Source organism: Phragmites australis, chromosome 12 (genome assembly GCF_958298935.1).
Source record: "Phragmites australis chromosome 12, lpPhrAust1.1, whole genome shotgun sequence".
Taxonomy (NCBI): Eukaryota; Viridiplantae; Streptophyta; class Magnoliopsida; order Poales; family Poaceae; genus Phragmites; species Phragmites australis.
The window spans coordinates 17,958,164-17,983,901 of record NC_084932.1 but is presented as its reverse complement, the minus strand read 5'-3'; the positions used below and the strand labels follow the sequence as shown (position 1 = coordinate 17,983,901).

Genomic DNA, 25,738 nt, shown 5'->3' with positions numbered 1-25,738 from the left:
ATCTCTTCCCCTGCCGCCCTCCTCCTCCTCCTCCTCCCCCATCAGCCTCCTCCTCCTACCCCACCAGCCTCTCTCTCTCCCTCATCCCCTCACCAGCCTCCTCCTCCCAACCTCCCCCACCTGCTAGCAACTCCACCACTTGCTAGATCCACAGCGGGGTCCAGCAGATCCGACCATGGATCGCGCTAGGGTCGGAGATCTATGGCGGGATCCACAGTGGTGAATGATAGGATCCACCGCAGTGAGTGGCGGGATCCATAGTGGTGAGCGGCATGGATCTACGGTAAGATCCATGGCGGTGAGCAGCAGGATCCACAGAGATCCTTCGTGCCACGCAGTTTCTATGGCGGCGGCGACCTTCGTGCCCCGTGGTTTCTGTGGCGGTGGCTTTTGTGCTCCACGATTTCTTTGTGCATGATGGAGCAAGGCTCCGCCGGCGAGCTGAGCAGCTGCAACGGTGGTGGCAGATGAGCCGACTTATTTACTCTTTTTTTTTTTACTTCGAAAACTACTTTCAGTACTAATTGTACAACCTATAGTAATTAAGATGACTTTCAATACCTACCAATCACTACCAATTGAAAAACTAGCACCAAAGTACCCTATTGAGCCAGCACTAAAGGCCTTTCTATCGTAGTGAGATCTGGATGGCCGCTGAGCAGGCTGCCGCTGCTGCCGGCCTAAGGGTCATGCACCCCAAAGGAGTGCCGCTGTTCAGGGCTGGCTGCCGTCTTTTGGTCGGCCGCCATGGTGGAGGGCCGCCCCTGATGGGCGGGCACCGCCAGAGGGTGGCAGTAGGCCGGCCACACCACCGCCATGAGGTCGAGGCACTGCCGCCGGCCAGGTTGTTTGTGATGTTGCCGGATGTTCTTCGTTGGCGCTCGGGCGGACGCATGATATGCGTCTCCGGGTTGATGGCGTTGCCCTGCGCGTCCACACCGGGGGTGATCATGTTTGGGCGCTGGTACATGTTACACAACAGCAGCATCAGCGAGATGGATGGCTTGTTGTGCAGGCGGGAGCACCGATTGCCGTGGTGGCACGCATCGATCTTGAGCGTTCTTTCTCCGTGCCAAAGATGGACGTCAGGTGCTCAGCCATGGCCTCTTAATTCCTCTACTTGCTCGATTCGATTCGTCGCCTAGAGATTTACAATAGCATCAGTCGCTACTGTAATGCCAGCCGATTTGGGATTCGAATTTTTCCCCGGAGACGAAACCTTCAAAACAGGAGGGACTCAATTCCAGGGCAAATTAATGAACACGCAAATATAATGAATAGAAGAAATTTCGAAAGAAAATTAATCTTTATTCTTTTGCTTAGTTTTGTAGGGAAGATCCAATCTTCCGGCCGGAGAGTAGCGCTGCGGTGACCAGATGGGAAGCAGGACTGGTGCATGGACGGTTTGGTCGATGTGCGATACGCCGAGTTGGGATGAAAATTAATCTTTATTCTTTTGCTTAGTTGTGTAGGGAAGATCCAATCTTCCGTGTCATCCTATTTGCATCATCAGGTATATATTCCATGTAAATGCAGAAAAACTGATTTAACTGAAAACTGCGTAGTGGCTTCCGAACACGGCAGTAATCGATCTTGAGACAAAAGCATAGCTCTAACAATATCATTCAACTCTCATGCTATTCTCAAGGTTCTCATTCAACCATATACGAAAAGCATCCACCTTCAATAATTTGAAGAAGCTGTCCTGGCTGTTCGATTCGGATTGAAGGGTTGGTGGGCGTCGACTGAAACAATTTATTTTTTCAGTCGCCTGACTTTTAGTGTCACCCATATGAAACAGATTTCCTAAGCTCCAATCGCCTGAAATTTAGCTTCCTCTCAGTCGACAGTATGAACATGACACTCTTCTTTCTCTTCTTCGGCCGCAGACGTTAGGGGAAGGGGCTTTCAGGGTTGGGAGGTTCCATGGATACCGAACTTGGAAGAGGCACCGGGGGAGGCAGGTGGGGCGGTGACGCCGCCGGCCATAGGAGACCGAAGGTGGGCCAGGTCGGGGCGAGGGCATCTCAGCCAACAGGTTAACGAGGCGGGGGTGGCAGCCTCGAATCTGGTGGCGGGTACGCCGCTGGAGACAGCACTAGGAGGGTGGTCGGCGGGGGAGAGCGAGAGAGAGAGAGAGAGATAGAGAGAGAGAGAGAGAGAGAGAGAGAGAGCATGGGGAGGAAGCTGTCCTGCCTAGGCTTGAGGTTGAAGAAGATGTCCTAGCCGTGATTCAGATTGAAGGGTTGGCAGGCATCGACTGAAACAATTTGTTTTTTTTTTCACCTACTTTTAGTGTCACCCATATGAAACATATTTCCTATGCTCCAATCGCCTGAAACATCTCAGTTGACGGTGTGAACACGACGCTCTTCTCTCTCTCTTCTCCAGCAGCAGTCGTTAGGGGAGGGTGCTTGTCGGTGAATCAGGAACCGGGGGTGAATCAGGAACCGGGGGTCCCCGGTTCCCGAGGCCAGGCCAACAATCCGCCACGTGGCGCCATCCCGCGGGGTCGCCGCCGCAAGGCAAAAAAGATTAAGTCCCGGGAGAGGGCGCTCGGGGTCACAGTCAGTGGTCCCTGAGTACCCAGGTTCCCCAATGATCTGCGAAATCTAAGTGCCGGGAAGAAAGTGCTCGGGGAGGTATACGGTGACCCCCGAGCACCCGAGTCCCCCGACGACCAGGAAAGCTAAGTACCTGAAGAAGTGTGCCCGGGGCCGCAAGCGGTGGCCCCCCGGGCACCCAAGTATCCCGAGGACCCACTGAAGGAAGTTTCGGGAGAGAGTGCTCGGGGCTGCGTGCAGCGGCCCCCGAGCACTCGGTCCCCCGAGGATCCGTACAAGCATGCCCGGGAGAGAGTGCTTGGGGAGGTGAATAGTAGCCTCCGAGCACTCGGTTTCCCGAGGACCGAGGAAGGGCGTTCTCGGGAGAGAGTGCTCGGGGAGGTGAACAGTGACCCCCGAGCACTCGGATCCCCGAAGACCCAGGAAGCCCCTCTGTCAGTGGCCCCCACAAGGGCCATTGATGAGGTGTCAGCCAGTCAAAGGCCCGAGGCCACATTTAAGAGCGCACGTGGCCTGTCACCTCCAACTGCTCCTGCCACGCTCGGTGTCAGTTCCTGCCATATTCTGGCAGAAGGGCGTAGGGACATTAAATGCACAGGTCCCATCCCGTGCCATCCGGCATGTCTCGGGATAACGTCGTGAGGGCCGAGCCGTTCCGTCTGCTGCGCTGCTGTGGCAGGAGAACAAGACAGGGCGGGCACGCCTGGCCGCTCTACGGCTGCCCAGTGGGCCCTCTCCATGGTGCCCGTTGCCAGTGCATTTATGGTGACGGATGACCGGGCGCGGGGCACATTTTCCACCCCTAGTCACTTCGCACAGAGGCTATGATGACGCCCTTTCCATTTATGGTGCCTTGGAACTCGTGCCCTCTCATTCGGGGCACGCTACTGCCAGCGGGTATTTAAGGCAGCCGGCAGCACGGACAAAGACAGGTGGTTCTAGCTCAGGAAAGGCTGAAGCAGTTAAGGAAGTAGAGAAGATCGAGAAGCCCAAGAGCACCCAAAGCCAACAGATACACACAGACCGAAGAACAAGGAGCCTCAGGCTCTAGGATAGATAAACATTCTTGTAACCAGCAACATCCTTGAGGGACATTCTCAGGGCATTTATAGTATCCATACAGGAGTAGGGTGTTACGCCTCCGTGCGGCCCAAACCTGTCTAAACCCCAGTGCATTTACTTCGTTCCGCACTAGATCATTCCACTCTGCCAGTCATCGCATTTATACCCATTTATTTCTCCGGTAAACATATTCAGGATCATCCCCCCAGCCAAATCTCTAAAAAGGGGTCCCTCAGGATCCCTGCGACAGGAGTTAACCCTCTGACAGCTAGTGCGCTAGGTAGCGGGGAGGCATCTCTGAATTTGTTTGTTTGTTTTCTCCTGCAGAAAAAATTGCCGGCGGTCATCGTCTCCAGCGCTCTGGCTCCAGCTCCAGCGAGGAAATGGAGCCCCTCGCTCAGGAGGCCCTAGTCGCTGCTGCGTCCCAGCAGCAGCCACGATCTGCACGCACGGCATTCCCCTCTCAAGGGGACCATGGCGCTGGGCCCAGCAGGGCCGCCGCTGCCGTCGCCAGTGCACCATCCAACCCCCAGCAGGTGGCCGAAACTCCTGCCGCTAGGTCCGCGTCTGGACAACACCGGGCGCCGCTCCGGCGTAGGCTCGCCTTCGGCGAGGCCAGTCCCGGGAGCACGCTGCTTGCGGCGCAAGCTCTCCTCAGGCACCCGCTAGTCCAGGCGATGGGGGAAACCCCGGAAGGCCACTGGCTCCAGGAAGTAGCCGCCCTAGTCGGCACGGCCCACCGCCAGGTGCTGGCCGAAAGTTCCCGCACTACCTCACATTGTGGCGCAGCTAAGACCGGCTCATCATCAGGTGGCGGTCGCACTGGCCGGGGGGCCTCCAAGCGGAGCGCTGCCCCCCTGGCCACTACCGGAGCTCAGGACCTCTCCTTGCACCTCAACGAGCGGAGGGGCATCAAAGACGCACGCGTCACCCTTGAGCGCCAACGGGAGACCCGGCAGGAGGTTGAAGTCGAGGACCAGGCCTCCTCTTTGCCGGCCCATGATCGCCGGGGCTCCCCGGCTCACCGGCGTTCACCGCCCAAGGGTGCTGCTCGCGCCGCAGGGTACGGCACCGGTTGCCGAGCCTTCACCAACGAGCTCCGCTGGGTCAAATGGCCCACCAAGTTCCGGCCCGAGCTGCCGAAGAAGTACGACAGGTCCATCGACCCCGTCAAGTTCCTCCAGATATACACCACCGCTGTCCAAGCGGCTGGCGGCAGCAAAAAGGTGATGGCTAAGTATTTTCATGTCGCCTTGAGGGGCTCTGCCTGCTCTTGGCTTATGACCTTACCCCCAGGATCTATCAGCTCCTGGGAAGATCTTTGCCACCAGTTTGTGGCTAATTTTCAGGGCACATTTACGCGCCCCAACCTGGAGTGCGACCTCCACGCCGTCAAGCAGCAGGAGGGGGAGACGCTGCGGTGCTTTATTCAGCGCTTCAGCTAGGTCCGCAACACCATCCCATGGATAACCCCCCACGCTATCATTGTCGTGTTCCGGCAGGGCGTCCGTGACGAGCGGATGCTCGAGAAGCTAAGCACGCATGAGGTCAAAACCACCGCGGAGCTTTTCGCGCTGGCCGACAAGTGCGCCAAGGCGGCGGAAGCTTGGGCATGGCATGTTCCACGCCCTGAGCACCCCGCCGCTAATCAGCCAGGTCCTTCCCGCTCCGACAGGCGGGAAAAGAAAAAGAGGAGGCGCGAGGCTGTCCCCGTCGAGCCAGCCCAGGGCCCCGCCCGTGGGCCAGCCTAGGAACCTGCCCACTGGCAAGCACGCCGAGCGCCCGCGAGGGCTCTAGCCCGAGCCCCTCCTAGGGCTCCGGCTCCCGCAAGGGCTCCCACTCCGGCAAGGGGCCCCGCTCCCGCGGGGCCTGAGCCAGGGAAGTGGTGCTCGATCCACCAGGCCAGGTGGCATGACCTCACGGAGTGCCGCACGGTCAAGGGCCTCATCGAGCAACGCCAAAGGGACCGCGAGGAGCCCCGCAGGGGTGGCGACGATGGAGCCGCCCCCAACAACTCAGAGCTCGGCTTCCAGGAACCCGAGCACACCGTCGCCTTGATCGATGGAGGCGCGTACACGCCCTCCTCCCGCCGCAGTGTCAAGACCATGCGGCGCGAGGTGTGCTCGGCGACCCCGAGCGAAGAGGCCGTAAGGCCCCTGAAGTGGTTGTACGCCCCGATCACGTTCAGCTTGGCCGACCACCCCGCCAGTACTGCAGGCATGGAGCGACTACCCCTGGTAGTGTCCCCCACCATCTGCAATGTGAAGGTCAGCAGAGTGCTGTTCGATGGGGGCGCAGGCCTTAACCTCCTCTCCAAGGAAGCTTTTGAGAAGCTGCAGGTGCCCTCCAGGCGCCTAAAGCCGTCGCTCTCCTTTTATAGGGTGACCCCCGGGCACTCCCTGCCCCTCGGGCAGGTCGAGTTGCCCGTGACATTCGGGTGTCGGGACAACTTTCGGACGGAGAACGTCATCTTCGATGTCGTGGAGCTCCCCCTCCCCTACAACGCCATCCTCGGGCGCCCGGCGCTCGCTCGATTCATGGTGGTCACGCACTATGCTTACCTCACGGTTAAGATGCCGGGCCCAGCAGGCCCCATCTCCGTGTCCACCGAGACCTGCAGCGCCGTCTCCTGCGCCGAGCAGTTATACTCGGCCTTGGTCTCAGCTCGGGCCGAGGTCGAAGGTCGTCCAGGGGGCTCGGGACCCTCTTCATCCAAACCCCGACTCACCGCTGACGCCTCTGTTCCTACGAAGGAGGTCGTGGTGGGCGAAGACACCTCCCAGGTCGTCCGAATCGGCGGTGACTTGGGCGGTAAATAGGAAAGCACGCTTGTCGCCTTCCTCCGGGCTAACGTCGACGTGTTTGCATGGCAGCCATCCGATATGCCTGGGATCCCTAGGGAGGTGATCGAGCACCACCTGGCTGTGCACCTGGACGCACGCCCGGTGAAGCAAAAGGTCCGGCGGCAGGCGCCTGAGCGCCAGGAGTTCATCCGGGAGCAAGTTAGCAAGCTCCTTGACGCCGGATTCATCCGAGAAGTCCTCCACCCCGAGTGGCTGGTGAACCCAGTTATCGTCCCGAAGGCCAACGGCAAGCTACGCATGTGCGTGGACTACACCGATCTAAACAAGGCCTGCCCAAAAGATCCTTTTCCTTTACCCTGCATAGCTCAGATTGTAGATGCAACCACGGGATGTGATCTTTTGTGTTTTTTAGATGCAAACTCTGGTTATCACCAGATTCGCATGGCCATAGAGGATGAAGAAAAAACTGCTTTTACCACTCCGGTGGGGACTTATTGCTATGTATCAATGCCTTCCAGCTTGCGCAACGCTGGGTCTTCTTTCTAGCGCGCTATCCGCATCACCCTTGACTCACAGGTTGGCCACAACGTCGAGGCCTACATCGACAATCTCGTGGTCAAATCCCGAGACCGTGCCACCCTTCTCGAAGATCTTGCCGAGACTTTCAACAGTCTCCGCACTACTCGCCTGAAGCTCAACCCCGAGAAGTGCGTCTTCGGGGTGCCTGCGGGCAAACTCCTCGGTTTCTTGGTCTCCAGCCGAGGGATCGAGGCCAACCCAGAGAAGATCCGGGCCATCGAGCAGATGCGACCCCCGGCTCGACTCAAGGAGGTTCAGCGTCTCGCCAGCTGCATGGTAGCCCTCGGGCGCTTCATCTCCAAACTTGGGGAGCGAGGACTCCCCCTCTTCAAGCTTCTAAACAAGATCGATCGTTTCGACTGGACGCCGGAGGCCGAGCAGTCCTTCTGCGATCTGAAGAAATACCTCATCTCACCACCCGTACTGGTGGCCCCCTCCGAGGGCGAACCGCTATTGCTCTACGTGTCGGCCACTCCTCAGGTCGTGAGCATGGTACTGGTGGTCGAGCGCGATGAGTGCTCGGGGCAAGATGCTGGGTCCCAGCTCCCGGCCGCCCCCGAGCACTCCCCAATCCTCGTGGCTCCCCCCGAGCAGGGGGTCGAGCCCGTGCACTTGGCTCCCCCAGAGCAGGGGGTCGAGCCCGAGCACTTGGCTCCTCCCGACCAGGGAGTCGAGCCCGAGCACCCGGTCAGCCCCGACCACGTCGCCGAGCTCGGGGGCTGTAACAGGCCCTCGGGTGAAGCCGCAGTCCGGGCCCGCCGTGTATAGCGACCGGTGTACTTCGTCAGTGAAGTCCTCTGGGATGCCAAGACAAGATACTCCCAAGCCCAGAAGCTGCTCTACGCTATGCTCATTGCTTCCTGGAAGCTGCGCCACTACTTCCAGGCGCACAAGGTCTCGGTGGTTACCACGTACCCACTGGGGCCCATCCTTCGGAACCGAGAAGGCACCGGGCGCTTTGTCAAGTGGGCGGTGGAGCTGGCGGAGTTCGACCTACACTTTGTCAGCCGCCAGGCGCTCTCTGACTTCGTGGCAGAGTGGACACCCGTCCCTGAGGTCGTCCAAGAAGAAATCTCCACATATCCCGGGCACGATGTGCCCGGGTACTGGATTTTGCACTTCGACGGTTCCCTCACGCTGAAAGGCGCGGGGGCCGGAGTGGTTCTCACCTCCCCAACAGGTGAAGAACTCCAGTACGTCGTGCAGCTGCAGTTCCGCGCAACCAACAACATGGCGGAATATGAGGGCCTCATCGCCGGCCTCCGAGCCGCAGTGGGCCTCGGGATTCGTCGCCTCCTGGTCAAGGGAGACTCCCAGCTGGTGGTCAACCAGGTATCGAAAGAATACCAGTGCACGGATCCTCAAATGGCGGCGTACGTGGCGACAGTCAGGAAGCTGGAGAGGCACTTCGACGGCCTGGAGCTACGGTACATCTCTCGCCGTGACAACGCTCTGGCCGATGACCTTTCTCGCCTGGCCTCCTCCCGTGCGCGCGTCCCTACCGGAGACGTTGAAGAAAGACTCACAAGGCCTTCCATCCTGCCTACCGAATAGGACGAAGGGGAAACCTCGAGCTCAATTCAGGAGACCCCGGCGGCGCCCTCAGTGGGAAGCCCCGACAAGGTGCCGCCGTCCGGCGAGTGCGCTGCGCTTGCTGGCAGTTCTCAAGATGCCTCGTGGATGGATGAGATCCGAGGGTACTTGAAGGAAAAGTTCCTCCCCGGGGATGATGCCTCTGCTGAAAGAGTTGCTCGGCAGTCCAAACGCTATGCCATAGTAGATGGGGATCTCTACCGGCATGGCGCAGGCGGCGTCCTCCTGAAATGCATCACCCGGGTAGAAGGCGGCGAGCTTATCGCTGAGGTCCATGAGGGCGAGTGCGGTGGCCATGCATCGTTCCGCACGTTGGTCGGGAAGGCCTTCCGGCAAGGTTTCTACTGGCCTACAGCCCTCCAGGATGCTTCCGAGCTGGTTCGGCGCTGCAGGGCGTGCCAGTTCCACGCAAAGCAGATTCACCAGCCAGCTCAGGCTCTTCAAACCATCCCCCTATCATAGCGTTTTGCGGTCTGGGGGCTGGACATTCTGGGTCCGTTCTCCCGAGCAATCGGGGCCTATGAGTACCTCTACATCGCCATCGACAAGTTCACCAAGTGGCCGGAGGTGGTCCCAGTCGTCAAGGTGACCAAGAACACGGTGCTCAAATTTATCCGCGGTATCACCAGTCGCTTCGGTGTTCCGAACTGGATCATCACCGACAATGGCACTCAGTTCACAAGTGCCCTATTCGGGGACTACTGCGAGGACCTTGGCATCAAGCTCTGCTTCGCCTCCGTCGCTCATCCTCGGAGCAATGGGCAGGTCGAGCGCGCCAATACAGAGATACTGAAGGGGCTCAAAACCCGGACCTACAACGTGCTCGCAAAGCACGGGAAAGGGTGGATCGATGAGCTGCCTGCCGTGCTATGGGCCAATCGGACCACGCCAAGTCGCGCTACCGGGGAGACTCCTTTCTTCCTTGTGTACGGCGCTGAGGCGGTCCTCCCCTCCGAGCTCACTCTAGGCTCCCCTCGGGTGCACGCCTACTCTGAAGGCGAACAGGAACAGCAGAGGCGCGACGACGTTGACTACTTGGAAGAGCACCGGCGGCGTGTCGCCGTCTGAGCAGCCCGCTACCAGCAAAGCCTGCGGCGCTATCATCAGCGTCACATCCGGGCCCGGTCTCTCGAGGTGGGGGATCTAGTTCTCCGATGCGTCCAATCGCGTGAAGGAAGGAATAAACTGCCCCCTATGTGGGAATGCCCCTTTACCGTGATCGGTGTCTCGCGAGAAGGCTCCTTTCGGTTGGCTGCAGAGGATGGGCAGCCGCTCCCCAACGCATGGAACATTGAGCACCTACGCAAATTCTTCCCGTAGATGGCATGTATGCGTGCTCAGGTCAACCAGGCCGGGGGCTTCCCCCCCGCCCAAGTTGACCGGGGGCTACCACTAACCGGGTAAGTCACCTAGTCTTGTAAAAATTGTCAATACAATATATATGTTATCAATGTGCAGTTCTTATGTCAAAATTTTATTTTTCTGGATTCCATATGTTAATCTGTCTGGTGAGATGCTCGATTGTGCGAGAAAAAATTCGCTCTCCCATTTTCCCTGTTGATAAAAGAATCCCCATCGGTATGCGCGCGGGCAGTTGCTTCTGAGTTATGTCTGTCGTGGTAGGCTGTGGTGTTCCGTGTCGTGGCAGTCTCCCGGGCATCACCGAGTCCCTGGGGTTCTCGGGTAATCCTATCGCTCGAACAAAGAGTAGTCCGGAGCCTAGGCCCCAGGAGCGGGCTGTCGTGCTCGGTCTGGTCTGTCATACCCGGGCGCCACCGAACCATAGGACCTCTGGCTTATGCCTCTGCCTGTATAGTCCGCCGGTCTGGGTATTCGACAGGTCTCGGGTCGAAAGCAAGAGCAGCCTATAATGAGTACCGCACTAACAGAGCGCACCAAGCAAAGAATCTTTCTATTTTTCTCGAATCACAGATCAACAATCAAAAGCAAAAGCAGCTCGACCGCAAGGGCCTCAGTGCCCAGGTCGCTGCTTGGCCCTAGGGGTCCTCGGGTGGTCCTACTGCTCAGAGATGAGTGGTTGGGATCGCCTGGTCCCGGGCTCCCCACCGCACTCCCCAGTGCTCGGGCGCTCCAGTCGAAGGAACCAAGTTTCCGGGCACCCCGAGCTCAGAGCGCATACCTCTCTTGCATCGGTCGGCCGAAAAGCTGACAGTTGTCCGGTGAGTGGTTAAATTCATATGAATTTACATTCAGTAATGTATTGTTACCGAGTTATCCTCGGGGCCCCCGTATTCTAATCTGTTCGGCGAGATGGTCTCCTCGCGCACAAAACCCTGCCACGTGTTTGCTTTTCCCGGAACGATAGAACAGACAGTACAAAGGTGTACCGTATGAACGGCGATGTCTGACCGAAGTCTTTCATGGTGGTCGTGGTGTTCGGTCCGCTTAAAAGGCCCCGGGCACTACCGAGCCTCTAGGGTTCTCAGGTAATCTCACCGCTCGAGCAAAGAGCGGTCGGGAGCCTAGACCCTGGGGACGGGCTATCGGTGCTCGGTCCGGTCCATTCTAGCCCAGGCACCACCAAACCGTGGGGATTCTTGGTCGCATTTCCGCCTGCACGTGTCTCCAGTCTACCTGTTTGAGTGGTCGCAGAATGGGAAAGTGTTCACTGGTCGTGGCGTGCTCCGTGCTGGATCGACCTATCTCCCGAGCATGGAAGTTTCGAGCCTTTGTCTTTTGACTTAGCCGCTGCGGACTCGCCAGGGCTCGGGGGCTGAACACGCAGAGAAGGCCTCACTGCTCGGGTGACTTCATTCTCAGGGAGGGAAAGGTCGGGCTCGGTCTGACTGAGTACTCCTTGGGACATCAAGTGAGAAGAACAGAAACTTCATCAAGCACTTAGAAGAACACTGGAGTTGCGACCCCAAAGAAAGGCTTCCATTATATTCACAAGAAAGGACAGCTATTCTGAGAGATCACTCCCATATTTACATCAAGTCAAAGAAAAAGAAAATTACAAAAGCCTAATCTAAGTCGGAGCCCTCAGGCTCGGAAGATAGTGGGGCCTCCTCGCCGCTGCTCCCCGGGTCCGGAATCGGCGGCGCCTCTCGCGTGAAGCAAGCCGCCACCTCGGCAGCGGCACCCCGGACTGCCTCCTGGGCGGCCTCCTCCTCAGCCTCGACCACCCCTTCCTGAGCTGGTTCCAGCGGGAAGTTCGGATCCCGGCTCCGGTAGCAGGCCAGAATGTGCTCGGCCATCGCTTGGGCCAAGCCTCGTCCTTCCCGGGCGGCTAGCTCCTGGACGGCCTGGGGGAGCGCCTCGAGGCACTGGCTGATGTTCTTGAAGCCAAGGGCGATGTGGCCGATGCCCGTCCCCTTCGCTCCCACATGGACTCGCCCGAGCCCGGCCACCCTCACGGACCTCCGTGCTTGCCGAAGGATGTCTTCCATCATCAGCTTCACGTTGGCCCGTTCGGTCTTGGCAGTCTCGAGCTCCTCCTTCATGCTCTGCAGCCGCTCCTCGAGGCTCAGTCCCCCAGCCGCGCTGGCCGAGGCGGCGCTGGGTGCCTGGGCTTCAGCCTGCTTCACCCGCTCTGCAAGGGCAGAGAGGGCCTGCTCACGGGCGGTCAGCTCTGATTCCCACTTGGCGGCCCGCTCCTCCCGAGAAGCTGAGGCCACCAATGCCTCGGCAGCCTCCGTCTCCCGGCGGATCAGCAGCTCCTCCCGGGCGCCCAGATCCGACGCCGTGATGCTGACGTCGGTCTCACGGATCGCGACGTCCTCCTCCCGGCGCTGGAGCTCCTCCTCCCGACGTTGGAGTTCGGCGCAGATCTGATCAGCCTTGCCTTTCTGGCTGGCCAAGTCTGCCTGGGAGGCCTCCACCGTCCTCTCGCGGGCCAGGACCGCCTCCTCCCGAGCCTGCACCTGCCTCTCCCTGGCGAGTGCCTCGGCAGCCTGCTGCCGCGATGTCTCGGCCAGGCGGGTAGCTTCTTCCTGCTCCTGCACGGCCTCCGTGCGTATTTGTTCCAACGCCTCTCGCTCAGCCTCTATCGCGCGTCGCCCACTCTCGTTGGCGGCGCGCGCCATGGCGACGCGGGCCTCAAAAAGGCGCCTGCCCTCAGCTAGCTGCTCCCTCTCCTCGGAGAGGGCGGCGTGGCCCGCCTCAAGAAGTGTCCTCTCCCCCACCATGGCCACCTCCAGCCGCCCGATCACTCCCGGGCGCTCCCTAGTACGTCTGAAAGGGGTTCTGCAGGTTGGCTGGGCGACGGCCGGGCGCTGTGTCCCCTGCGAGCCCTCTCTGAGGTTCTCGGGGTCCCCGAATATTGCCACGCAGGCACCGCCATCGATGAGGCCATCCGCCCCACACTCGACGTGCTCGGGGCGGGCTCAGCCGGTGCCGGTTGCTCGGGAGCGGCCCCTGCCATCGGCTCGGGGCAGGGCGGCGCCTGTGGCTCTGTCTCGGCCGGCGCGCTCGGCTCAGGCGCGCTCAGCTAGGGGACTGGAGTCGGCCTCAGCACCTCCGACCATCCTTGGTCTTCGGCGGTGTCCGTAGGCGGCCTGCAAAAGAAAACGAGGTCAGTCTCCGAACACCCTCAGGAAAAAGGGGGGAAACTTACGCAGATTTGGGTCTTCGGTATTGCCACCTTGATTCCGGGATCCTGTACTCCGGGCCCGACGGCGTTGGCCCGAAATCCTCCCTCCTCTTTCGCGAGGGGCTCTGCGAGGCCGCCGCGCGGTCTCCGGGTTCCAGACCAGGCCCAAGCAGATCAAGGTTTGGTTCCAGAACCACAGATGCCGCCCCCGTCGCCGGCCCTGCGCTGGACGATTAGCCGTCCTGGCCTTCCTCCTTCTCGCCAGGCGACGGCGACGGTGAGGACGTCGGTGTAGGAATGAAAGTCCGGGGGTGCTTCCCTCTGTCCCCCGGTGGTGTCGCCGCCCCTCTGCCGGCGGCACCTCCTCCTCCGGCCTGGCGGCTGCTGCCTGCAGCAGCCCCACCAATGGCCTGCGGCCCGCCGCCCGCGGCGCCCGGGCCACCGGTCTGCGTTGGACCGCCTGCGGCCTCCTCGCCGGTCACCTCATCCGCCCCGGGAATCTGGATAGTCCCGGGGTTCCGGCGCCCTGGCCGGTCGACCAGCCCCTGGGCGTCGAACTCTGACAGCTTCGCTTGCAGCGCCACCCAGTTCGGGTCGGCGCAGAGCGCTAGCTCCTTCCAGGGGAGCTCCGCCCGGCCCAGGTCGTCCACCCCGATCACCACCCGGAGTAGGCCCCTCAGAGCCGCCCTGTCCAGGTCCCACTCCACGCCGATCTGGGTCCTGGTGATGTCCTGGGAGCCCGTGTACACCCAGTAGGGCCGGGCCCGCCCTCGCAGAGGCGCCAGGCAGCGGCGCAGATAGTTCGCCACCACCATCATCGAAGTAAGCCCGGCCTGGCGCAGGAAGTCGATGCGCTCCAGGACTGGCTCAATCCGCTCGTCCACCTGCGGCGGCGCCTCCTAGGTTGGCTTCTGGGGCTCCGCCGCCCTCTCCGGCAGTGCTAGGCGGTCGTGGGGGCTGACATCGACGTAGAACCAATCGCGCCGCCAGTCCTCCCATTTGCTCCGCAGCACCTCGGGAATGTACTGCTCCCCCAGGCCACCCTGCAACCGGAAATTGCAGCAGCCGGCGATGTCAGTGGTGGAGAAGCCCCTCTTCTTCCCGGCCGGCCGCAGCACGAAGAAGAGTCGGAAGAGCGACACCGACGGCGGCACCCCTATGAACATCTCACAGAGGTGGGCGAAGACCGCCAGGATGACGACGGAGTTGGGGCTGAGGTGCACCAGCTGGATCCCGAACGTGTCGAGGATCTGAAGGAAGAAGGTCGAGAATGGCGGCACCAGCCCGGCCGCCACGAAAGAAGTGAAGAGGACGATGCGCTCCGGCTGGTCCGTCACCAACAGGAAGCTCGCCGGTGTCACCACCGAGGCCCCCCGCTGGCCCTCGGGCACCATCAACTTCCGCACCTTGTCCGCCGCCTCCTCGTTCACAAGCCGGGACTCCGGCAGAACGCTGTCGGGTGTCTTGTCGTGGCGGCTTCCTCCCGCTCTCGATATCTTGTCAGGGTGGGGGATGATCTAGAACGGTGGGGGAAGAGAGGTGCTCTGATCGCCTAAGGGAGATTGAGGGCTCAGGAGCGCAAGGAAGAAGAAGGCTTGTTCGCAAAGATGGCGTAAAGAGGGGGGGCGGTTCGCTCCCCTCCTCCTTTTATACTCCAGGGAAGTTCAAACGTCGCCTGCCGCAGCACGCTCGGCGGGACAGTTTCCTCAGCCAGCGCAACTATCAGGCGAATCTCCCTTGGGTCGCGCGGTTGTCAGCAGTTGCCAGGCGTACTTTCCTCGATTTGCGCGATTGCCACGCGCGCTGCCTGCCTCGTTATCACGCACCGCCCGTCCCGTTATCACGCGCCTCGGGAGTCGGCTGGACGCGCGTCCGTTCGGCTCCCCGTTGGGCCGTACCAGAAGCCCGGACCAGAAGGGCCAGTGTCTAAGAGCGCGCCGCGTGGCGTCGATGCTGGTTTCGGCCTCGTTGACGACGAAGGGCCCATCCGCAGTCTCTGGGCCATCACCTGCTGATGAGGACATCACTCCCTCGGATACATACAATGATCCTCCATTGAACTTTCAAGGTCCAATCACAAGAGCTCGCGCACGACAATTAAATTTAGAGGTGAGCTCGTTCCTAAGCAACTCTTTATATAATTTTGAGAATAGATTACTACCTAATGATTATGTGTTGGTTAGGAATCATGGAGAGGACAAGGAAACACATAGAGGAAGGCTTGGAGGCGTGGAGGAGCAGCTAGGACGTCCAACAACAGCAGGAGGTCCAGTCCAACTCGAGTCCGAATCAGCCTCGGCCTCCAGGACCAGCGAGCAATAAAACGGACGCCCAGGACGCATCCGGACTCCGTTTTCGACGATTCACATATGGTTGGAAAGATAATTTCATAAGGAAACCAATGGCGTTGGTTTGAGGTCCAAATTCCTTCTGAGTCAACGGGAAACGTCGAAACAAGTCAGCGTCCAGAATCTATCCCGGTGCTGCATCACCGTTTTTGGTCCGTTGGGCCATGTATCGTGTTGGAGTCCATTAGGGACGCGTCTAGGGGTCCTTGGCCGACCCTAATCCTTTATATACAGTAGCCGCCGCCCTAATTAGGGTTGGGTTTTGCTTAGATTATTCTGTCAAGAACAGTTTCGCCGTTTCGTCGGTTTGTGAGACCCCAACTCGTGAGATTAATCATTCATCTGCAATTTGGTTGCATTCTTCCTTGTTCTTGCTTGTGTTCTTCGATTCGCAGGCAAGGATTTTAGCCTTCTTGGCGAGGTCAACCGTGCAACGCCGGTTGATAACCAGAGGAGACGTGGTGCTGCGATTGCGGGGTTTCGGATCGTGTTGTTCGGAAGCCGGATCGACTTGTGTCTCGTTTCCACCAAATCGAGAGTTACCAGAACCTTTCAGAAGATCGGGAACCCTTGTTCATATTACCTGCTAATGGCCCCGGGGGCTGCTGTCGGTGAATCAGGAACCGGGGGTCCCCGGTTCCCGAGGCCAGGCCAGCAATCCGCCGCGTGGCGCCATCCCGCGGGGTCGCCTCCGCAAGGCAAAAAAGATTAAGTCCTGGGAGAGGGCGCTCAGGGCCACAGTCAGTGGTCCCCGAGTACCCAAGTTCCCCGATGATCTACGAAGTCTAAGTGCCGGGAAGAAAGTGCTCGGGGAGGTATACGGTGACCCCCGAGCACCCAAGTCCCCCGACGACCAGGAAAGCTAAGTACCAGGAGAAGTGTGCCCGGGGCCGCGAGCGGTGGCCCCCCGGGCACCTAAGTATCCCGAGGACCCACTGAAGGAAGTTTCAGGAGAGAGTGCTTGGGGCTGCGTGCAGCGGCCCCCGAGCACTCGGTCCCCCGAGGATCCGTACAAGCATGCCTGGGAGAGAGTGCTCGGGGAGGTGAATAGTAGCCCCCGAGGACTGAGGAAGGGCGTTCTCGAGAGAGAGTGCTTGAGGAGGTGAACAGTTACCCCCGAGCACTCGGTTCCCCGACGACTCAGGAAGCCCCTTCGTTAGTGGCCTCCACAGGGGCCACTGATGAGGTGTCAGCCAGTCAAAGGCCCGAGGCCGCATTTAAGAGCACGCGTGGCCTATCACGTCCAACTGCTCCCGCCACGCTCGGTGTCAATTCCTGCCACATTCTGGCAGAAGGGCGTGGGGACATTAAATGCACGGGTCCCATTCCGTGTCATCCGGCACGTCTCGGGATAACGTCGTGAGGGCCGAGCCGTTCCGTCTGCCGCGCTGCTGTGGCAGGAGAACAAGACAGGGCGGGCACGCCGGGTCGCTCTGCGGCTGCCCGGTGGGTCCTCTCCACGGTGCCCGTTGCCAGTGCATTTATGGAGACGGATGACCGGGCGCGAGGCGTATTTTCCACCCCCGGTCACTTCGCACAGAGGCTATGATGACGTCCTTTCCATTTATGGTGCCTTGGAACTCATGCCCTCCCATTCGGGGCACGCTACTGCCAGCGGGTATTTAAGGCAGCCGGCAGCACGGACAAAGACAGGTGGTTCTGGCTCAGGAAAGGCTGAAGCAGTTAAGGAAGTAGAGAAGATCGAGAAGTCCAAGAGCACCCAAAGCCAACAGATACACATAGACCGAAGAACAAGGAGCCCCAGGCTCTAGGATAGACAAACATTTTTGTAACCAGCAACATCCTTGAGGGACATTCTCAGGGCATTTATAGTATCCATACAGGAGTAGGGTGTTACGCCTCCGTGCGGCCCGAACCTGTCTAAACCCCAGTGCATTTACTTCGTTCCGCACTAGATCATTCCACCCCGCCAGCCATCGCATTTGTACCCATTTATTTCTTCAGCAAACATATTCAGGATCATCCCCCGACCGAATCTCAAAAATGGGTCCCTCAGGATCCCTACGACAGGAGTTAACCCTCCGACAGTGCTTTTGGGGTTGGGAGGTTCCATGGCTACCAGACTTAGAAGAGGCACCGGGGGAGACAGATCAAAAAGGCTGAGGAGGTGGGTGGGGCAATGAGGCAATCGGAGGTGGGCAGGTTGGGGTGAGGGTGTTTCAGTCAATGGTTAGCATGTTAGGAGCAACGACCGCAGATCCGACAAGAGTACACCGTCGAAGACAGCAACAGGAGGGTGGTCGGTAGGGGAGAGCATGGGGAGGGAGCTGTCCTCCTAGGCTTGAGGTTGAAGGTGTCCTGCCATTGGATCCGGATTGAAGGGTTGACGGCCGTTGACTGGAACAATTTGTTTCTTCGGTCGCCTTACTTTTAGTGTCACCCTATACAAAAAGCATTCAACCACTTCCTGCGAAGTTTATTTTTTTCAACACGTTTCATACAACTCAGGAAATCACTGAGCAGAAGCAATGCATCCACACCAATGTATAAGAGCCAAATTTGCAAATGAGAACATGTTTGATCAACAAATAATAGGCAGAATCATTCCCATCCTGCGATGTTTTTCCATTCCTGAACAAGTTTTTCTACATCTTCTAATTCTTCAAAAAAGATAAGTACAGTGCAACAGATAACAATCACTTTTTGCCCCTCGCTCTACATCATTACATATCCAGCAGCATCCTTCTTCACACGGAATAAATACAACAATTCTTTCCTTTCCCGTAGGGCCAACTGCCAGGCGAGTGTTCTCAATGTAATAAAAAAACTGAAGCACGCTATCTAGAGCCCCGACACCTTCAGGGTCTCACCTTCAGCCACATTCCGGCTGGTCACACCAAAACGTGCGAAACAAAACACAGCAACAATACCACTCTAAAAACACTGATATGTTCAACATACCCACATTGCTACTGTGTGATATAACCAGATGAATACCGCATGGACAAAACTGAAGTACAAGCATGCAGGGAAGAAAGAGAGTCACTAGCTGGCTACGGTTCCTCTCAACCGGTTAGCAATGTGGAGGAGGTGATCAATGTTAGTTGCTGGATAGTGTTGCAGCAGCTGCATGTTGGCGGTGAAGTCTCCAGCCAAGAGGCGCTTCCGGACTAGGATGAGCATGGCACAGCATATCCTCAGCAAGGTGTCCTACATAAGAACATGCGAAGGTTTTGCCTTGAATTCTACAGAGAACATGACCAAAAAATTAGTTTGCAGGAGGTTAGGTACCGGTGGGCCTTCTGGATCACCCAAGATAGCATCCCAGATATGTAGACATACATTGAAGCTGAACTCCATTGTCAAAAGTAATGTGATCCATCTAAATGCATAATATTGTGGGTACACCTGTATATTGAATAACAATCAATTATCAATATCAATACCAATAATTATGGTTGGAAGAAAAGCAAAAAAGGTAGAACACAATGCATTTGGAGAAAAACAAAAAAGGTGTCAGGTTATCCTTCAAATGCTTTGTGTGCTTGGTTGCCACACATGTAATAATCACTGTTCCCATGAGTTCCTAAATACCAGTGAATTCTACAGGTAGAACACAATTACTCGCCACATTTGTAATATGTATATTTAACATCTGAACCTAAGCAATAAAGCCAACTAGGAATACACCCACTATACTCAGCAAGACTAAATAACACCTGCTGTTATGAAGGCTATTCAGTCTATTGATCTCAATATTCAGTTTTGGCACGTTTCAACTAATTATTTAAATCTTGAATATCACTAGTCTCTAAGACACATTGCACTAATATAAATTTATCGTTTAATATTGAGGTAACCTGTATACCCACTTTATCCCAAAATTCAGTTTCTACAGTGGATAAAATCTGACATCATGGATAATGAGAAGTTTAGTTTCAGCTATTGATGAAAAATAATATTAGCATAACAGAAGTATGTCTCAATACAGTTACAAGTGCACCTCTCAGCATGACACTTGCTCATTTTTTTTTTAATTTTTTTTAATTTTTAATTTTTTTTTTTTTTTGGCAGCAGATCATTCTCATTCTGTGAAATCCAGCAACTCGTATTACTCGACACCAGAAAGCTAGTACTTAATATTGCCTACCTTGGTAGTGACCTCCATATGACGCCATAGTTCTTCATCATGTCGCTTCAAGAGTTGAGACAACTTCGAAAGAGTAGACCGAATACCCACACTGCTATTGTCAAGATGCTTGCAATAATTGTCTCTAAAGCCACTCAACAATTCAACAAAGCAAAAGTATGTGTCTGCTTCAGCTGAAGCCTGCATTTCCAATAAAGGGTAATTCAGTTCTTGAATACCATGTAATACCATCAATTAAACAGAACAGTTCTGAAGTAATATTCATAGAAATGAATGAATTAACAAATATTATGCTCTCTCTCAAGAGAGGGGGGGATAGGGTGGTCACAAATATTATGGTCTCAATATCTAGGCGCACAGTGGAAAATCATGGAAAACCATGATAAATGGCAAAAGAACCTTACTGAGTTGCTTGAGTCAGGGTCATTCTTGAATACATAAAATAGAGGTGCCAAAACTTCATTCATTCCTTGCACGTATCTTATGCTGGGGTTTAATTTTGAAAAGATAACGAGAATACGCCTTAGAGATTCCTGATAGGGATTTTAATGATTAGTACAAACAATAAGTTCATATTTGTGAAACAAAGGAACAGTAAGAACACTGCAAACACTGAATGGGAACCTGGTTAGACTTGGCAGAGAAAAATGGCATGTCTGGATGTGTTCGCTTTACATCTCGGTCTATCTGTTCTTGTATATCTGATTCCTGAAATATATGTTTAGATCATGAGCGTTGAAATCATGAAAGCAAAACCATATTTTGTATTTATACTTCACATTGAGGCAGCAAATAAACTGTTCAGTGGACATCAAATGTTCAAGTCACACAAAACCTTGAGCAGAATACAAGTGTTGGCACATCACTCAATGAGTGATGTCAGAAGAACCAACTTTTCCATGTTCTTTCCACTAGCTTTTCATGTTTCTTGTTGTTGCAATAACCAAAAAAGAAAAATAAAAAAGGAAAAGAAGATTGTTTCAGCTCAAGCACACAACCCCAAGCTAGCCACCTGAAGCAACATGAAAGTTGTAATCACCTCCAATGATAAGAACAACACTAAATCCAACTTAAGAGAGCCAGAAAACACGTCCAATGTAAATCGGGAGAAAAACAACTTCAGATCCATTTTTCAAATTATAAGATATATTATAAAAAATGCACAAACTCACTAGAGGCACATATAGCAAAAAAAAAAAAAAAAAAAAAGCACCAAAACTGCAAAGAATTTCTCATAAGACAAGATAAATTGGTGTTACGTTGGCTAATTCGAGCCAATCTCATCCGAGAAGCTACTTAAGAGGTATATGTAAGGGAGCCAGCCGTTTTTTGCGAAATTCTTTGCATACAACTCTAGTTTCTTCCAATAGCACAATGCTTGCAGAATAACTCTAGGCTAATATATGAAATCTTACCTGAAAGTATTGGTTCCACAAGCTAGATTTACCATAGCTTAAAGGGTGCTCTTCATTAGTAACTTCTGATCTTGGGAGCACGCCAATCCTCTCAGTATTTAACTCTTTCTTTCTTGACAGCTTTGATTCCTCGATTCTCCATAGTTTTTCTGACTGAATGAAAAGGACACTGTTAGAACATTCGTACATAACAAATTAAAGTGCCCTTAAAAGGAGAATCACACAATACGAAATTTATGTATTGCGCTAGATAGCATTTCTTAAGACAACTCGAAAATATAACTGTGTTGCTGGGTATACCTACATAGTTTAGACTATTCTTTTTTTTTTCTCAATAATTGACAACTATGGCAAGAGCTACAAAATTATAGCCATCATAACTGCAGTATCACCAGTTTATTTTTTATTCTTTGGGATACATTTTATGGTGCATTTGTCAGCAAAACAACCATACATCTACTGTCTACTATACCAGATGGCAGAGTTCTTCAAACTGCTCTGCGTATTGTCCTAATAATATAGGTCTTGCAGTCGTGTGGTTATATTCCTTGGAAACAATACTAACTTGCAGAAATGATAACACTTTGACTGATAATCTTCATTGATCGATAGTTGAGTTAGCAATTGTAACTTACAGGATTTAGAAGAAACTCTTCTTTATATGCACTATACTGGCTCCACCTTTTTTGCAACTCAAAAGACCATAAAGCATGATCAATTGGCAAATATCCCAAGAGAAGCTGCACACTATAAAGATAGTAGAATAAATTTTCATGTTCATGTATACTGTATAGAGAGGTGAATAGATAACAAAGTATATGATAATGTACTAAATGACTCAGCAGACCCTAGATTGCATTAATCATTACTTACTAACCAAGAAGTGATTATCTCACAACATAAGTGGCATGGTGGTATGGACAGGGAACAAAAAAAACCAGTGGTAAGCAAAGAATTTATAGCTATCAAACATAGACTAGCAGACTAAGCAACTTCAGGTGGACACAAATGATTTGTATGTATATGAAAAGATATAAATGAGATGATTAGTCCATGAGAATAGAGTTATCAAGGTTACCAAACAATAAGGAAGCTGTTTGAGAATTCTATCCAGCATAAGACAGGGATGTTTATAGATCATGGAACAGTCCGATTAACCTTTGCAAATAATCTTAATTCAAATTATTCGTGAGAACATGGAAAGAGCATGAACCTGGAGCCAACAGAAAAAATGCTAGTATGCTACTGAAGCTCATTTGTTATAACTAAACAAAGGACGCTCTGATGTCAACAAGATCCTCAAAGCTGCAATACAATGTTGGGGCCCTCTATCCTATATTCCAATTTTTGCAACTTTCTTTAGGCTTCAATTCCTACACAGCAGAAAACACTTCATACTATTTTGGGAATAGATGGTCTTCAATAAGGGGGGTGTATGCAGGCACATGGAGGAATACTCAATAATAGCAAGTGGTCTTTCAAGCTGGAAGAACTTGAGGTTCAAGAATATTTGAGCAAGGCCTATGGCTTAGAGCATGACCAGAACTTTACACCATGGGTTATTGTGTAACCTTTGAGCAGAATTGTCATTTCTTTCTAGAGCCATTTCTCTTCACAATGAGCAACTGCACCATTCAAGTCCGCTTCCACGTTTCAATCCAACAAGTAACATTTGATATAGGTCGACTATGTATAATTGGCCTGCATTTTAGACCGTACACCATTTCCTTTCCTCAATTACCTCACTACCCCCAATCCCTCCCCTTAAAATTACGCACACTAAAGCAGGGTGACCCCAAGATCCTGCACACTGTGAAGTGGGTCTCTAGAAAGCTTCCAAAGGGTACACGCACTAGCATTGCATAAGTTTGTAAATAAGCTCCGATACTAATCTCCACACTAAAACCTTGGAGCACAATCGAGAATTGGAGAATTCCCAAATCCCAAGCAACCAAAATTCCGAGTAGAGAGAACGAAAATTACAGCAGCAGAAGAAGGGAAGAGAATGCGGGTGGGGACCTTCCAGACGATGGGTCGGACGCCGGCGCCGCCGTCCGGCACGCCGAGGCAGGTGAGCCTCCTTAGCTCCCCTATGTTAACCACCTTCTTCAACAGCTGCACCCACCCACCCACACAAAGAGAGTTAGCCACGCACACACCAAAACCCTACCAATAATCCGAATCAAAAACCCGAAGCCCGACCCACCGCGGCCTTGAAGTCAGCGAGCAGGTGCGCCCGCAGGACCGCCTCCCCGCGGCCGCCATCCTCCTCCCCACCTCTGCCCTCCCCCACCGCCTCCGCGTAGGACGGCGGTGGAGGCACGGGAGGAGCAGGCGACTGCGGCGTCGGGGGTTTGGGGGGCGGTGGCGGGGCGAGGTCGGCGCCGTAGGGGTCCGGTGGCGCCGGCGCCGGCGGGGGCGCCGACCAGAGCGGGCTGTTGAGCCATTCCGGCACCGCCCTCCCCTTCTTCCGCATCCCCTACCGAAGGATCTAGCAACCTAGATTGCGCGAGGAAGGAGCGGAAGACGCCGGCGGTCGTGGGCGTGGGGCGGAACGGTAAGGAAGAATGGAAGGGGAGAGGGGAGCAGATCTCCTGCAGTTGTAGAGAGAGATTCTTTCTGGAAAATGTACTAGTGGGGCTGTGTGGTCAGGGACGGTGTTAGCACGGGCGGGTGGCTTTGCAGCTCTGCTCTGGCAGGTGAGGCCGGCGGGTGGGGCGTGCCTGCGTCAGAAGATGACGTCACGTGGTCAACCTCGAAACCCCATTAATTTTTGGACACCACTAAATACTGACTGTGCATACTATAAGAGGATAGCATGCACACTCTTAATTAAGAAAATATTTAATTAATTGTTTTCCTAATTAGGGCAAATTAGCATGACACACGCAGAGCACGCCCGCGACAATACCCGGAAAAAAGCGAATTTGTCTGTCCACAGGCAAAAATCATATGTATTGAAAAAAGTATTTTATATACTATGAAAAGCATTTCATATGCTGTGAAAAAGTATTTAATCTAACCATCTTTTCTATTTTTAGTAATCCTAACAAAGACTAGCATGTCATAGCAGCAAAGAAGAGAGGCGCACCCAAACAGTTCAGAAAATCCAGAAAGCAAATTGTTTCAATTTGAAAAACTCAAATCCGTGTAAACTCATAAAAAACATATTAGTTCCAAATTACAAGCAATTCATGTGAACCAGAAAAGCATATTATGTGAATTTGAAAAGCAAAATTAGTATAACTGGGTACAGATTTGAGAAAAATATTTTGACAAATAAGCAAGTTTTTGTATAGTCATGATCAAGTTTTCAAAAATCATAAGCAAATTATAATGCACACAGAAGCACTTTTTTATACGAAGTTGATGTTAGAAAAAAATATCATCAAAATATACTCAACTGGGGTCTAGTTTTGAAACTCTTATCGCACGAAACACAATGGTGCGATCGGATTTTAATTTAGATGCTCGGTTTGAAAACTATAGTTTTTTAAAGTTTTGAAATGGATTTGCATGTGAATGACATCAGCAATTTTGTCATATTTCCCTTCTCCATGCATGCAGCCAATGACATTCGATGCTGAACGAACGGCTCATCTGAGCATGCATGCTGCATGACGAGGTATGCACGCTCGAAATTTAGTTTTTAGGTTAATTTTTTATACCTGAAGCAAAGCACATCCAGCTCAGCAAAGGGAAAAGGTCGTCAGAAAAACTTCCCTTTAATCGTGTCGAGCCTGCGTCACGAGCGTACTTAGCTTTTTACAAAAGCTGCTTTAGTTTTGATCTTGGAGAGTGTTGTGGGAAAAAAACATCTTCTACGAACAAGTACAATAAGAATATTTATTTAAGTTTAAAGAAAAAAGAAGAGAAATGAATATCAAATGTATTGATCGTTAAAAGATTTCTCCCATTTGTCTTTATGGCCAAGTATTTGTATTTATAGTACTATCTATGGTGTAAATATATAAGTATACTCTTACAAAGATTTCTCACGTATGAACCCAGGACCGATCAAATCACACTGCATGGGTCTAGATAGGATGCGCTTACATCTAATTAGAAGATATTATCTACTAGGACAAATACAAATGTGCAAGTGACCTGAAAGATGTGTGCTCGACTGGTCACCTATTGCGGCGCCGCACTATCAAGGTATCAGGCCAGTTCTATTTGCCTTAGGATGTTAGGATGGCTCATGCTTACATCGGTATTAAATATCGATCACTTCTTTACAAATGGAGGATGGCTCGCAGGCTCCTTTGGCTAATGTTTCTCCAATCTTCATGATTCACTCCTCGAGCTTCGTAGAGCCTACCTAGGCTCCGGGAGGATGGGGCTCTAGAAGGCTAGGTCTTCGAGAGACTGGAGCTCTGCCAAAGCCCAGAGATCCGAAAGGCCTTTGGGGACTCGAGGTCCATAGGCACAAGCTGGTTGGATCAGGAGGTGTCGAGGGTCTTTAATACGGCCCTCAACAGTAGCCCCTTGGGAGGGCAGCTAGCGGAGCGGTCGGTCCTGCAATTTTTTTTTCTCGAAGCAGGGCCTCCGACGGTTTCTAGCTCCGTAGCTGATGGTCTATGGTCATTTGTATTGCTTGAATTGCTTTGGAAGGTCCAGTCCAATCGAATTGAACTAACCCTTCGACGTGAGGAGGGACATTAAATGCGATCTATGACTGATGGCATGGTTACACCATGTAGAGCGATA

General features: G+C 53.8%; 1 protein-coding gene across 1 annotated transcript; it reads right to left on the bottom strand.

The window, feature by feature from the left end:
- Positions 1–18,039: 18,039 nt before the first annotated feature.
- LOC133887176 (uncharacterized) lies at positions 18,040–23,661 on the bottom strand. Its single transcript, XM_062327120.1, has 9 exons — positions 23,235–23,661; positions 23,048–23,143; positions 21,664–21,768; positions 21,029–21,181; positions 20,238–20,321; positions 20,018–20,146; positions 19,614–19,793; positions 18,755–18,871; positions 18,040–18,673 (listed from the first exon to the last, which is right to left on the bottom strand). The coding sequence occupies exons 1-9, from the start codon at positions 23,502–23,504 to the stop codon at positions 18,509–18,511; spliced, it is 1,299 nt and encodes a 432-aa protein (XP_062183104.1). The 5' UTR covers positions 23,505–23,661; the 3' UTR covers positions 18,040–18,508.
- Between the last annotated feature and the right edge of the window lie 2,077 nt (positions 23,662–25,738).

Bases quoted from the DNA above. Each gene is read 5' to 3' on its own strand.
- LOC133887176 (XM_062327120.1), bottom strand. From the start codon at position 23,504: ATGCGGAAGAAGGGGAGGGCGGTGCCGGAATGGCTCAACAGCCCGCTC. The intron at 18,872-19,613 runs GTAGGCAATATT...TTCAATATACAG, and splicing joins ATATGGAGGTCACTACCAAG to GTGTACCCACAATATTATGC. The intron at 18,674-18,754 runs GTACCTAACCTC...GTTCTTATGTAG, and splicing joins GTGATCCAGAAGGCCCACCG to GACACCTTGCTGAGGATATG.